We start from the raw sequence: 12,177 nt of genomic DNA, 5'->3' as shown, positions 1-12,177 counted from the left end.
GGGCTGGGTAATGAGGCTGCGCTAATTACCATTAGGCCTGGATCAGGGCCCGGAGGGAGATGAAGAGGGCAGGTTTTTGATCCTCCAGCCCCTGGCGTTGGGGTTGTTGAGCTCTTGTTCCCTGTTCGGGTCCAAGGGGTGGGATTAGGGAGAGCTCCTTCTAAGCCAGGCCGTCTAGAGGCTCAGCCACGCAGGGAGACGGACCTTGGCCTGTAGGGATTTCTCCCCACTCCTGCCCTGGGCCCCTGCCCCCAGCCCCTGCCCATGCCTAGGTGGCAGAGTCACCCAAGGAGCTGGGTGCTGGAGGGGCCAGCAGTTCAGGAGGGAGGTATCAGAGCTCCACTGCTGATGGCTCTCTGAGTCAGTCTCCAGGTGTGAGGGTTCAGAGCTGGGTGGGAAGGACCTCGGGCCAAGCACACCCTGCCCACGGGGGTCCCAGGGGCTATCACGGAGGCTGCTATGGACACCCAGGCTGGCAGGGTGAGGCAGGGGACACCAGCCTGGAGAACTGGGGGACTGACTCCCGCCTCAATTTCACCACCAACGAGGCGGCCTTGAAATTTGATGCCTGGCTTCTAAAGCCAACTGGAGAGAGATCCCGGCTGCTTCCCACCACCCCAGCAGCCCACCACCTGCCAGGAAGGTGGGTGAGTGGCCGGCCGAGGGGGCGGCCACTATCTCCGCAGCAGATCCGCTGACCTCTGCCTGAGCCCCCTGGCCAGCCTGCCTGCCTGCCTGGCTTCTATGCATCCCGTGGCCGACATGCGATCCCCTCCAACCGGGTAAACCCGGCGCTGCCTGTTGCCGCCTCTTGCCAGGCGAGAAGCTCCCAGGGACCCCAGCACCGGAAACAGGAAACTGCAGCTTTCCTGTCCTCTGATGAGGAACATTGCCACATGGCCTCCCCACCGCCCCCGGCCTCCCCTGGGGGGCTCGGCCTCTAATCCCAGTCTCTGGGCCGTGTTCACATGGTCGGATGGGGATGCTTTCAATTTCCCTTTCCTGGTGGGTGGAAGATCCCGGCTGTGTGGGCACAGATTGAGGAATGGCAGGCATTCCCCACCAGGGCCGGCTGCTCCCAGCCCACCTCCCAGCCGGCCTCCCTTCCCTCTGCCTCCCGCTGCCTCTTCACCCGGGAGACATTTGCTGATTCCCACTCAGGATGGGCAAGAAATGGACAGAGCTTCAGCAAGCACTCGGGGTAGGCCCAGCCTTGCTCTTGCTTCTCCGTGGGTAGATGTGATTCAGTCTTTAGGAGCTTGGGATGTAGTGAGGAAGCCATGCGGCATTCCAAAAAAATGGTCCAGAGTGACAACTGCCAAGGCGGGGCAGTGCAGTGGAGCGGGAAGAGCCGTGCACAGGCCAGGCTTGTCTCCTGTCTGTGGAAGGGGACCAGGGCTAAACTCTTGAAATGACCAAGCCCATCATCACCTCCCTGAAGGAGCTGTCATGGGCTGGAGTCACTCTGTGCATGGAGGACAGAGACCCTCCTGGGGTCCTGGCCCAGGGACCCCATGTCCCCCTCACCAGTAATTTTCGGGGGACCCCCGGCACTGGGCAGAGATGTTCTGAGCCCTCAGCCTTGCTTCTTCATGGCCACCCAGTCACAGTGCAGACTTGGTCCCTAGGGAGAGCTGGGCCACTTGTCCTTGTCAGGTCAATTCCGAAGGTGCCCTGTAGGGTCCCAGAGCCATGTCTGGAAGGGGCCCAGGCCCTGGGGACCAGCCTGTGCTTGTCCTAACCTCCCTCCCACGTCCCTGCCCCGACGTGAAGGTAGAGGCGGCACTTACACACCCCAGACAAGGAGAGCGGGGTCAGCACTGTGGTGTTTATACTCTCTAATACATGGAGCTGGCAGAGTTCTGTAACTTCTGAGGAGAAAATGAGGAGGTGGGGCTTCCGTGAGGCAGTGACCAGAGCCAGGGATTCAGATTACACTGGCTGACCCCCCCTGCCCCACCTCAGTTTCCCTGCTTGCGTATGGGAAGGGCATGACCCCACCCCTAGGGGGTCCTGAAGTCCAGGGCCCAAAGCCACCCAGGTAGTAAGTGGTTCATGATCCTTGGTGGCAAACGGAGTGAGTGGAGCAGCCCCCCTCGGCCTCTGGTTTGACTGTGGAGTGCTCTGATGGGAGACAGGAGTTAGTGTGGTGAAGAGACCGTTTTCCTGGGGGGTCTCACAGAGCTGCTGCTGCTCCCCTCCAGAGGACAAGTGGTCTCGCTCCCACAAGGCTGAAGGTAGCCTCCTGTGAGCACACTCATCCCCTGAGGTTGCCTGGAAATCTGCCCTGGATCCATTCCTCCCTGCCTCAGCTCAGGACCTGTCCAACCTAGGGTTGGATTCCTACTTCCTGTGTTCACTTCAGTTCAGTCACTCAGTTGCATCCAACTCTTTGCAGCCCCATGGACTGCAGCACGCCAGGCTTCCCTGTCTATCACCGACTCCCAGAGCTTGCTCAAACTCAAGTCCATTGAGTCAGTGATGCCATCCAACCATCTCATCCTCTGTCATCCCCTTCTCCTCCCACCTTCAGTCTTTCTCAGCGTCTGGGTCTTTTCCAGTGAGTCAGTTATTCGTATCAGGTGGCCAAAGTATTGCAGCTTCAGCTTCAGCATCAGTCCTTCCAATGAATATTCAGGGTTGATTTCCTTTAGGATTAACTGGTTGGATCTCCTTGCAGTCCAAGGGACTCTCAAGAGTCTTCTTCAGCATCACAATTCAGAAGGATCATTTCTTTGACACTCAGCTTTCTTTATAGTCTGACTCTCACATCCATACATGACTACTGGAAAAACCATAACTTTGACTAGATGAACCTTTGTCAGCAAAGTAATATCTCTGCTTTTTAATATGCTGTCTAGGTTTGTCATAGCTTTTCTTCCAAGGAGCAAGAGTCCTTTTAATTTCATGGCTGCAGTCACCATCTGCAGTGATTTTGGAGCCCAAGAAAATAGTCTATCATTGTTTCCATTGTTTCTCTATTTGCATTGAGGTGATGGTACCAAATGCCATCTTCTTCGTTTTTTGAATGTTGAGTTTTAAGCCGGCTTTTTCACTCTCCTCTTTCACTTTCATCAAGAGGCTCTTTAGTTCCTCTTCACTTTCTGCCATAAGGGTGGTGTCATCTGCATATCTGAGGTTATTGATGTTTCTCCCGGAAATCTTGATTCCAGCTTGTGCTTCATGTGCTGCATTTCGCATGATGTACTGTGCATATAAGTTAAAAAAGCAGGTGACAATATACAGCCTTGACATACTCCTTTCCCAATTTTGAACCACCAGTCCATTGTTCCATGTCCGGTTCTAACTGTTGCTTCTTGGCCTGCATACAGATTTCTCAGGGGGCAGGTCAGGTAGTCTGGTATTCCCATCTCTTGAAGAATTTTTCCACAGTTTGTAGTGATCCACACAGTCAAAGGCTTTGGTGTAGTCAGTAAAGCAGAAGTAGATGTTTTTCTGGAACTCTCTTGTTTTTTCGATGGTCCAACAGATGTTGGCAATTTGATCTCTGGTTCCTCTGCCTTTTCTAAACCCAGCTTAACATCTGGAATTTCTCAGTTCACGTACTGTTGAAGCCTGGCTTGGAGAATTATGAGCATTACTTTGCTGGCATGTGAGATGTGTGCAATTGTGTGGTAGTTTGAGCATTCTTTGGCATTGCCTTTCTTTGGGATTAGAATGAAAACTGACCTTTTCCAGTCCTGTGGCCACTGCTGAGTTTTCCAAATTTGCTGGCATATGGAATGCAGCACTTTCACAGGATCGTCTTTTAGGATTTGAAATAGCTCAACTGGGATTCCATCACCTCCACTAGCTTTATTCATAGTGATGCTTCCTAAGGCCCACTTGACTGCATTCCAAGATGTCTGGCTCTAGGTGAGTGATCATACTATCATGATTATCTGGGTCATGAAAATCTTTTTTGTACAGTTCTTCTGTGTATTCTTGCCACCTCTTCTTAATATCTTCTTGTTTCTGTTAGGTCCATACCCATCTTTGCATGAAATGTTCCCTTGGTATCTCTAATTTTCTTGATGAGATCTCTAGTCTTTCCCATTCTATTGTTTTCTTCTATTTCTTTGCATTGATCACTGAGGAAGGCTTTCTTATCTCTTACTATTCTTTGGAGGTCTGCATTCAGATGGATATATCTTTCCTTTTCTCCTTTGCCTTTAGCTTCTTTTTTCTCAGGGCTCTTCAGACAACCATTTTGCCTTTTTACATTTCTTTTTCTTGGGGATGGTCTTGATCACTGCCTCCTGTATAATGTCATGAACCTCTGTCCATAGTTCTTTGGCGCTCTATCAGATCTAATCCCTTGAATCTATTTGTCACTTCAACTGTATAATCATAATGGGTGTGATTTAGGTCATACCTGAATTGTCTAGGGTTTTCCCTTCTTTCTTCAATTTAAGTCTGAATTTTGCAATAAGGAGTTCATGATATGAGCCAAGTTAGCTCCCAGTCTTGGTTTTGCTGACTGTATAGAGCTCCATCTTTGGCTGCAGAGAATATAATCAATCTGATTTTGGTATTGACCATCTGGTGATGTCCATGTGTAGAGTCGTTTCTTGTGTTGTTGGAAGAGGGTGTTTGCTCTGGCCATTGCATTCTCTGGGCAAAACTCTGTTAGCCTTTGCCCTGCTTCACTCTGCACTTGGCCAAACTTGCCTGTTACTCCAAGTATCTCTTGACTTCCTACTTTTGCATTCTAGTCCCCTGTACTGTAAAGGACATCTCTTTTTAGTGTTAGTTCTAGAAGGTCTTGTAGGTCATTATAGAACTGTTCAACTTCAGCTTCTTCAGCATTAGTGATTGGGGCATAGACTTGGATTACTGTGATATTTAATGGTTAGCCTTGGAAGAGAACAGAGATCATTCTGTCGTTTTTGAGATGGCACCCAAGTACTGCATTCCAGACTCTTGCTTGAATATGAGAGCTACTGCATTTCTTCTAAGGGCTTCTTGCCCACAGTAGTAGATGTCATGGTCATCTGAATTAAATTCACCCATTCCAGTCCATTTTAGTTCACTGATTCCTAAAATGTCGATGCTCACTCTTGCCATCTCATCTTCCACACACTTCCTGTGTAGGCTAGCCCAGTTCCCGTGTTGAGTCAGTCTTCCAAAGTGTATCTGACCTTGGCCTTGGAGATACAACCTGGTTGACCACCGGGGAAAGAGAAGTTATGAGCTGTGTGTGGTTCAGGTGCTGCTGGGGCCAGAGTAGCAAGAACTGCTTGACTGACCATGGGACGGTGGCCCGTCCAGAGCTGTACAACAACCCGCACCCGCTGCTTCTGTGTCATGGCACCCTCCTTCCTAAGGACAGGAGCTGAGGCGACAGCACCTTGACAAAGACGAGGAAACTGTCTGCAGCTCTCTGCCTGCCTGGTCCTTGTCCTGTCTCTGTGCCCGCCCCAACCCACCACCTCCCGGGCAGCCAGAGAGATGGAGCGGAGGCTAGGAACACTGGGGCTACCAAGCAGGGGTGTTGCTAATGAGAAAGTCAGGGCAGCTGCTGGTGGTCCATGTCCAGTTTGGGTGGAAGGGGAGGGGCTCCCCCAGTACCTGAGACCCCCTTGTAGCACTGCCTGAGGCCAAAGAGGTGAAATGAGTCCCACCTTCTCTGGAGGGTCTCAGCCACCTAGGTGTCCAGCCCTACCTGGGGGACCATGTGTCGTGGAGGTGGCCATCTGCTCCAGTTTGCTCAGCACCAAGTAGGCCTGAGTCTTCTGCCCGGCAGAGCAGTCCTTCGGGTACTGGTTTGATTACAGCGTACAGGGGTCCATGACTGAGGATTCTGAGATGGGTGGCTGCTCTGGCCCACATTAGCATCTCCAGCTACACGGTGAGCCCATTACAGACACCCAGGCAATTAGAAGGATCCTCTTCAGTGGCCTGTTTGTTTCATCCAAGTTTACTGCCTGGGTCCACAGCTTTGTTTGGGACGTCATGCTCCAGGCAGGTTTCTGTCCTCTGTTCTCTGGCAGAAGTGGTCATTACTCTTAGGTCACTGCACTCTTGATCTGTTGAGTCTTTTTCCTGCCCAAACTTCCATTTTCTGAGCCTCCCTCTTCATGCTTGTCAGCCATAGAATAATCGCTGGGCCGTCATCTTCTCAGTTGGAGGTGGCATCTCCACCAGCTACTCAGGCTTAGTGTTCAAACCACCCTGTCTTTTCCTGTCCAGTTCCAGAAAACCCACTCACGGCTTTGCCTGGCCTCCTCCCACGCTCATTAGTCGAGGAGAACGCAGCATCCTTACCTGGATGTGGTCGTGCCCTGGGTTTGTCTCAAGACTGGGTTGCCCTTTCTAGTCAAAGAGGACCCTCATCACAAAGACTGTGCCCACGGCGGCCAACCACACCAGAGCCTCTGCTGCTGCTCTTTCTGACCAGCTGCTAGAGTGTTTCCCTGTGGTTCCTTTATCCTGGTGGGGCAGAGCTCCTTGAGTCATTTTTCTCAAACATTTGGTTTGACAGTTTGGCCATTTCAACAGCAGAACATGCGGATTCTTGCGTTTCTGGTGGAACTGGTAGAAAAGGGCAGGAGTAGGTTGTTATTTTATTGGAATATAGTTGATTTACAAGGTTATGTTAGTTTCAGGTGTACATCAGAGTGATTCTGTTTTTTGTTTTTATTTTTTGGCTATGCCATGTGGCTTGTGGGAGTTTAGTTTCCCAACCAGGGGTTGAACCTGTGTCCTTGGCAGTGAGAATGCAGATAGAGTCCTGACCAGTGGACCACCAGGGCATTCTCGATTCAGTTATATGTGTGTGTGTGTATGTGTATATATGTGTATTTTATAAACATTCTTTTTCAGATTGTTTTCCATTATATGTTATTACAAGATATCGAATATAGTTCCCAATGCTATGCTGTAAGGGCTCCCCAGGTGGCTCAGTGGTAAAGAATCCACCTGCCAATGCAGGAGATGCAGGTTTGATCCCTGGGTCCAGATGATCCCCTGGAGAAGGAAATGGCCACCCACTCCAGTCTTCTTGCCTGGAGAATACCATGGACAAAGGAGCCTGGCGGGCTACAGTCAGTCCGTGGGGTTGCAAAGAGTCCAACACAACTTAGTGACTAAACAACGACTACTTTGCAGTAAATCCTTGTTCATCTATTTTATATATAGCAGCGTGTATCTGGCTAATCCCAAACTCCTAATTTACGCCTCCCCTTCATCAATGGACATGAGTTTGAACAAAATCTGGGAGATAGTGAAGGACACGGAAACCTGGTAAACTGCAGTCCACGGGGTTGCAGAGTCAGACACGACTCAGTGACTGACAGTCTTGCCGTTTGGTAGCTACATTTGTTTTCTTTGCCTACGAATCTCTTTCTGTTTTGTTCATGTGTGTCGTGTTTTAGATTCTGTGTATGAACAATACAATATGATACTCGTCTTTCTCTGTCTGACTTAGTATCGTCATCTCTAGGTCCATCAGTCTTGCTGCAACTGGCATCATTTCATTTTTCTTTAATGGCTGAGTAATTCGGGAGTAGGTATGGTTGCACCTGATGGCAGTGTGAGGTGGTGGGAAGGTGCCAGATGGAGAGCTGGGCCCCTTGAGTGGACCTCTGCTGGACCCTCACTACCTAACTGTGACCTTAGACAATTCATGTCATCTCTCTGGTCTCAGCTCTTGCACTTTTTTAAAGGAAGATGTTGGACAGAAGCTTGACCTCCAGGCTTTTCTGACACCAGCCCTCGGAGTGGCTACCCTTGGCCCAGCTCCTGGGGCACCCTTGGATCCAGGCCCAGTCGTGAGGGGTGTGTCTCCATTTGCTCAAATGGCTTCCTGAGCCCTGTCCACCCGTCCCTTCGTGATTGTCTAGGGAGCTCTCCTGGTTCTGCTAGCTCATCTGTCTTTTGTTTCTTCTCAGAAGCATGATGCTAATTAATAGAAGCTGAATCATTTTGTACCAAGTCAAAAAAAAATACTCCAAGGAGTCTTCAGCTCCTCCATACTCTGAAATGTGTGGAGTCATATAAGGTGGGGGCTAAAAGGCAGTGGCCACATCCTTGGCATCTTGCATTCACGACCCCCTGAGTCTCCTTAGGGGCCATGGAGAGGCCCTTCACCCTGTCTTCCTTCCCCCGACCTTACCCCCTGGTGATATTCTCAGCATGTACCCCACTGAAGCCAGGGCCACATCTGTCTCATCCATAGTAAGATCCGCAAGATCTAGAATGAAGCCTGGTACTTGGTAGACACTCAGTATGTGTTTCTGAATGAGCGATGAACTGCCAGCCTGCAGCTCTAAGAACAGGCCTGTCTTCCCAGGTTCGGCAGTGTGTTCCCGAGTCTCAACATGGCAGTGAAACGGCGGGAGCAGGCCTTGCAGGACTACAGAAGGCTGCAAGCCAAGGTGGAGAAGTACGAGGAGAAGGAGAAGACGGGACCGGTGCTGGCCAAACTCCACCAGGTACCAGGAAGAAATGCTGGGGGTGGACCGGAAGCCGTGTGGTCCGACACGGCAAGTTCCTCCTTCACCAAGGGGCTAAGACACCAGATGTCCTGACACCTCCGCCTTCCCTCCACCACCCCACCCGACCCCCGACACACACACACATCTTGCCCCAGTCAGGGTTCTGGGTGAGCCGTGACACCCAGCGTGTTGCTCCCCAGGCCCGAGAAGAGCTTAGGCCAGTTCGGGATGACTTTGAGGCCAAGAACAAGCAGCTCCTGGATGAGATGCCGCGCTTCTACAACAGCCGACTGGACTACTTCCAGCCCAGCTTTGAGTCCTTGATCAGAGCACAGGTGAGGCGGCTGCCACCCCTCCTGCCCCGGAGGATGGCCCAGCGCTGCTTCCCTTGGTGGAGAGGCAGCTGTGGGCTTCAGACCAGCCCAGCCCCACCCCACACACTTGAAGTGGGCTTAGCCACTTTCTCCCACCACCCCCGGCCCATCCCCCCAACTCCCCAGCACTGCCTGAGGGGAGGAATCCAGGCACCTCTGGTTGTTGGCTGGAATTCCTGTTTTGGTTCCTCCGTTGCTCTATGGTTAATCCCAGCCTTGGGACGGAGTTCCCCTTGTCCATGAGTCCTTCCCTCAAGTTCTCCCCACTCCCACTCAACCACAAGGGCAGGAAGAAACCAGGCCGCACCTACAGTGCCTCACCCTGATGGGCAGGTACCTTGCCTGGTGGGCTCAGGTGAAGAACAGAGGCCTTTTCCTAAGGACCCTGCACCCCTGCCCTTCCCTGATTAGCCCTTTTGGTGGAAGACTAGGGAGTGTCTTGACCTTTAGCAGCCCTGGGCAGGGTCCCTAAACCCTGGAGAGAACCATGCTCAGCACTCCCTCTGGGGCACCACTTTCGGTGGAAAGGTAGGCTCGCTCGGGCTGGGCTGGGGTGGAGGTGCACTGAGGTGGCCCTAGCAACCATGCCTCCTGCCATCAAGGGTGTAAAGACAGAGTCACCGCTGCCCTCCTTCTCCGCCCCACATTCTTCAAGCAGTTAGCAGGAGTTAGTCTCCCCATTTGTGAAAAGAGAGAAGGTTGAGATGCCAAAACCAAGAGGTTTTCTATATGTGGGACACCCTGCCGCCTACCCCTACTCCCCCAACAAGGTGACTGCAGGTAGTCAGCATCCTGCCAATTTCCCACCAGGTAACAAAGCTAAAGGCTCAGCATGTCCCCAGTCCGCCTCCAACCCGACACCTCACCTCCTGGCCTGGGTTTCTGGCGCCCTCTAGTGGACACACTCATTCTTGCAGCATCCACAGTTGCAGACACTGAGGAAAAGCCAGGTTTCTCCCTCCCAGCCTATCTTGGGAGAACCCCAAAACCCATGGGAATCATGGGATCCGGAGCCCTGAGCAGGATTAATATTAGTGACCAGAACCCCGGGGGTGCAGGGAAAGTGAAGCAGAGAGCTGAGTGCGTGGGGCAGCCCTGCCCTTGGAGGTGCATGCAGGCTTGCTTCCAGCGGCTTCTCCCTGGGCCAAGGGGCAGTGGTTTGAGAAGACCCTAGCCTTCCCTCTCCTGTGCCGTGCTCCCAGGCCCCCAGCACGGCCCCTCCACCCTGCATTGTGCGCAGGAGGAAAACCTCCAAGTGCCCGAGCGGGGAGCTCTGGGTGCCCTGTAACCAAGCAGCAGGGTGGTGAGGGGTTGTTTACTGCCTCGTCAGCGCCAGCCTCCCCCTCCCGCGGCTGCTGCTGTCATTAGTCACAGAAGTGAGCATTCTGAGTGACTCAGCCTGCGCAGTGCGGCTCGGGGCAGGGAGCTGGGGGAGGGAGCCACCCGTCCTTGCCACCCCACCCCAGGCCCCAGCCCCTCGGGTGACACAGGATTTGTTGGAGACCTTGTTTCAACTACCCCTCAGCCAGTGGAGACCCAGCTCTGGGAGTGTGGAAGGTGACGTGACCTGGCCTTGCCCCTAGTAGCACTGCAAGCCTCTGGAAAAGGAGAGTTCCTCCTTCCCAGAGACAGCTTGGAGCTGGAGCTGGTAAAATTTCAGGGTGTTCGAGCAGTGTCGAACGTTTTCTTCAAAGCCCATGCTTTCATTTGGTCGTGAGGTGGAGGCTGAGGCAGAAGGGGCCCCCGGCCTCCCTGGGGCCTGCCCAGCCCTCCACCACCTGAGAGAAGTTGATGGTCCTCACTCCTCAGCCTGCTGCCCCCACCGCCTTCCTGCAGGCCTCCTTCCTACTCATGTCTGTGCAGAAGACACAGAACAATCCTGGTCTCTGGCTTGGCTTTCCTGGGTCTGCAGTTGAGGCGTGGTCAGGGCTGGGAAGGGACAGAGGCCAGAACTGTGTCCCCTCTCACCTTAACCTTTAAGACTGTCCCAGGGCTCTGAGAGCTACCGTGACCTCTCCCCCACGGCCAAGAGCTTCTGGCTTCCATAAAGCAGGTAGCCCCTGACTCCCTAGGCCCACCCCCAGGATCCAAGGGTCCACCCACTCCCCCCAGCCCTCTCCCCTCAGCTGCCTGGAGAGCTCAAGCCTCCACCTCACTCCCCTTTGCACCCAGGCAGTGGGCAGCGAACGTTCCTGAAGGGCTCAGGGCCGTGGTTGTCCTGCAGTCCAAGGGGAAGGGTGGTGGCGGAGGGGAGGTGACGGAACAGCAGGGGGCCAGCCCATAGGCTCCAACTTTTCTGCTCGCCATCCCAGGGGTGCAGTGCTTTGGGGCCCCGTGTCCTGAGCACAGCACCTGCAGACCTCTCCTCTTCCCCCCCCAGGTCGTGTACTACTCAGAAATGCACAAGATCTTCGGAGACTTGACCCAGCAGCTTGACCAGCCCGGCTGCCCTGACGAGCAGCGGGAGCGGGAGAACGAGGCCAGGCTGAGCGAGCTCCGAGCCCTCTCCATCGTGGCGGATGACTGAGCCTGGCCTGGGGAAAACTCTGGAACACAAGCCAGCCTCCCTCATCTGCCCTTTTCAAAAGCTCGGGCATCAGCCAGCAAAGGGCCCCTCCTTGGGAGAAGTATGGGGACAGTGGTGGCTCCCCCTCCCCAGCCCCTGGGAAGGCCTGACACCAAGAGCCCTAGCAGGCTGCTGTGTCCCTACCCCACCGTAGCAGAAACCCGCAGACAGGTAAGCAGTGTAGGCTGTCTGTTCCTGAAGAACCGTCCAAAGTGCCTCCTGGCCTCGGGCCAGAGCCTGGACTGTCAGCTCCCTAGAGGTCTCAGCCTGGCTGCACAGTTGGGACCACATCTACCTCCAGAAGGGCTCCCTTGGGAGTCCCCCACCTACGCTGCCTTTTCACCTCAGACTCACCTTTTCTGGGAGAGGCTGCGACACTGCCCTGGAGTGTCTCCCAGCACTCAGGCTCAGCCCACTTCTAGCCTTTGGGTCACCTGCAGGGGAGACCCTTAGTCTTACAGCTTCCCTAGAAGCTGGGACTCAACGTGTGTAAACATCCTACCACACTAAACGTCACTGACCAAGTCATGGGCCTCAGAGCAAGAAGAGTGGGTTTATGTCTCACCTGGTTATTTGGAACTTTATTTTTCCAAGTAAAATTTTCAATGAAATGTCCATATATTATTGTGCTGTAACTATTAAGAAGGGAAGGGCCACCCCAGGTCTCTCTCTGGGTTAGGCTGCCCCCTTACCCCCTTAGGGGGGTGGTCAGGGCAGGGTTGCCCCAACCACCCGTAGCATCCCCTCTCCTGACCAACAGGTCATGGAGCCCAGAGCTGCCCCCTACCAGCCACCCTCT

At 53.4% G+C, this 12,177-nt stretch overlaps 1 protein-coding gene across 4 annotated transcripts in view; it reads left to right on the top strand.

Moving 5' to 3' along the window:
- The window catches only part of BIN3 (bridging integrator 3), a 50,562-nt gene extending 38,567 nt beyond the window's left edge, over positions 1-11,995 (top strand). For 3 of the 4 annotated variants that reach the window (XM_010808016.4, XM_010808017.4, XM_059888987.1), the window contains 3 exons: positions 8,294-8,435; positions 8,639-8,773; positions 11,193-11,993. In XM_010808016.4, the coding sequence (XP_010806318.1) occupies positions 8,294-8,435; positions 8,639-8,773; positions 11,193-11,339 (424 nt within the window). In that variant the 3' untranslated portion in view covers positions 11,340-11,993. 4 annotated transcript variants of the gene reach the window in all.
- The last annotated feature ends 182 nt before the right edge of the window (positions 11,996-12,177 follow it).

This window comes from Bos taurus, chromosome 8 (assembly GCF_002263795.3).
Source record: "Bos taurus isolate L1 Dominette 01449 registration number 42190680 breed Hereford chromosome 8, ARS-UCD2.0, whole genome shotgun sequence".
In the NCBI taxonomy this organism is placed as follows: Eukaryota; Metazoa; Chordata; class Mammalia; order Artiodactyla; family Bovidae; genus Bos; species Bos taurus.
Note: the sequence above shows the minus strand (reverse complement) of the source record. Positions and strands in the feature narration are given on the sequence as shown.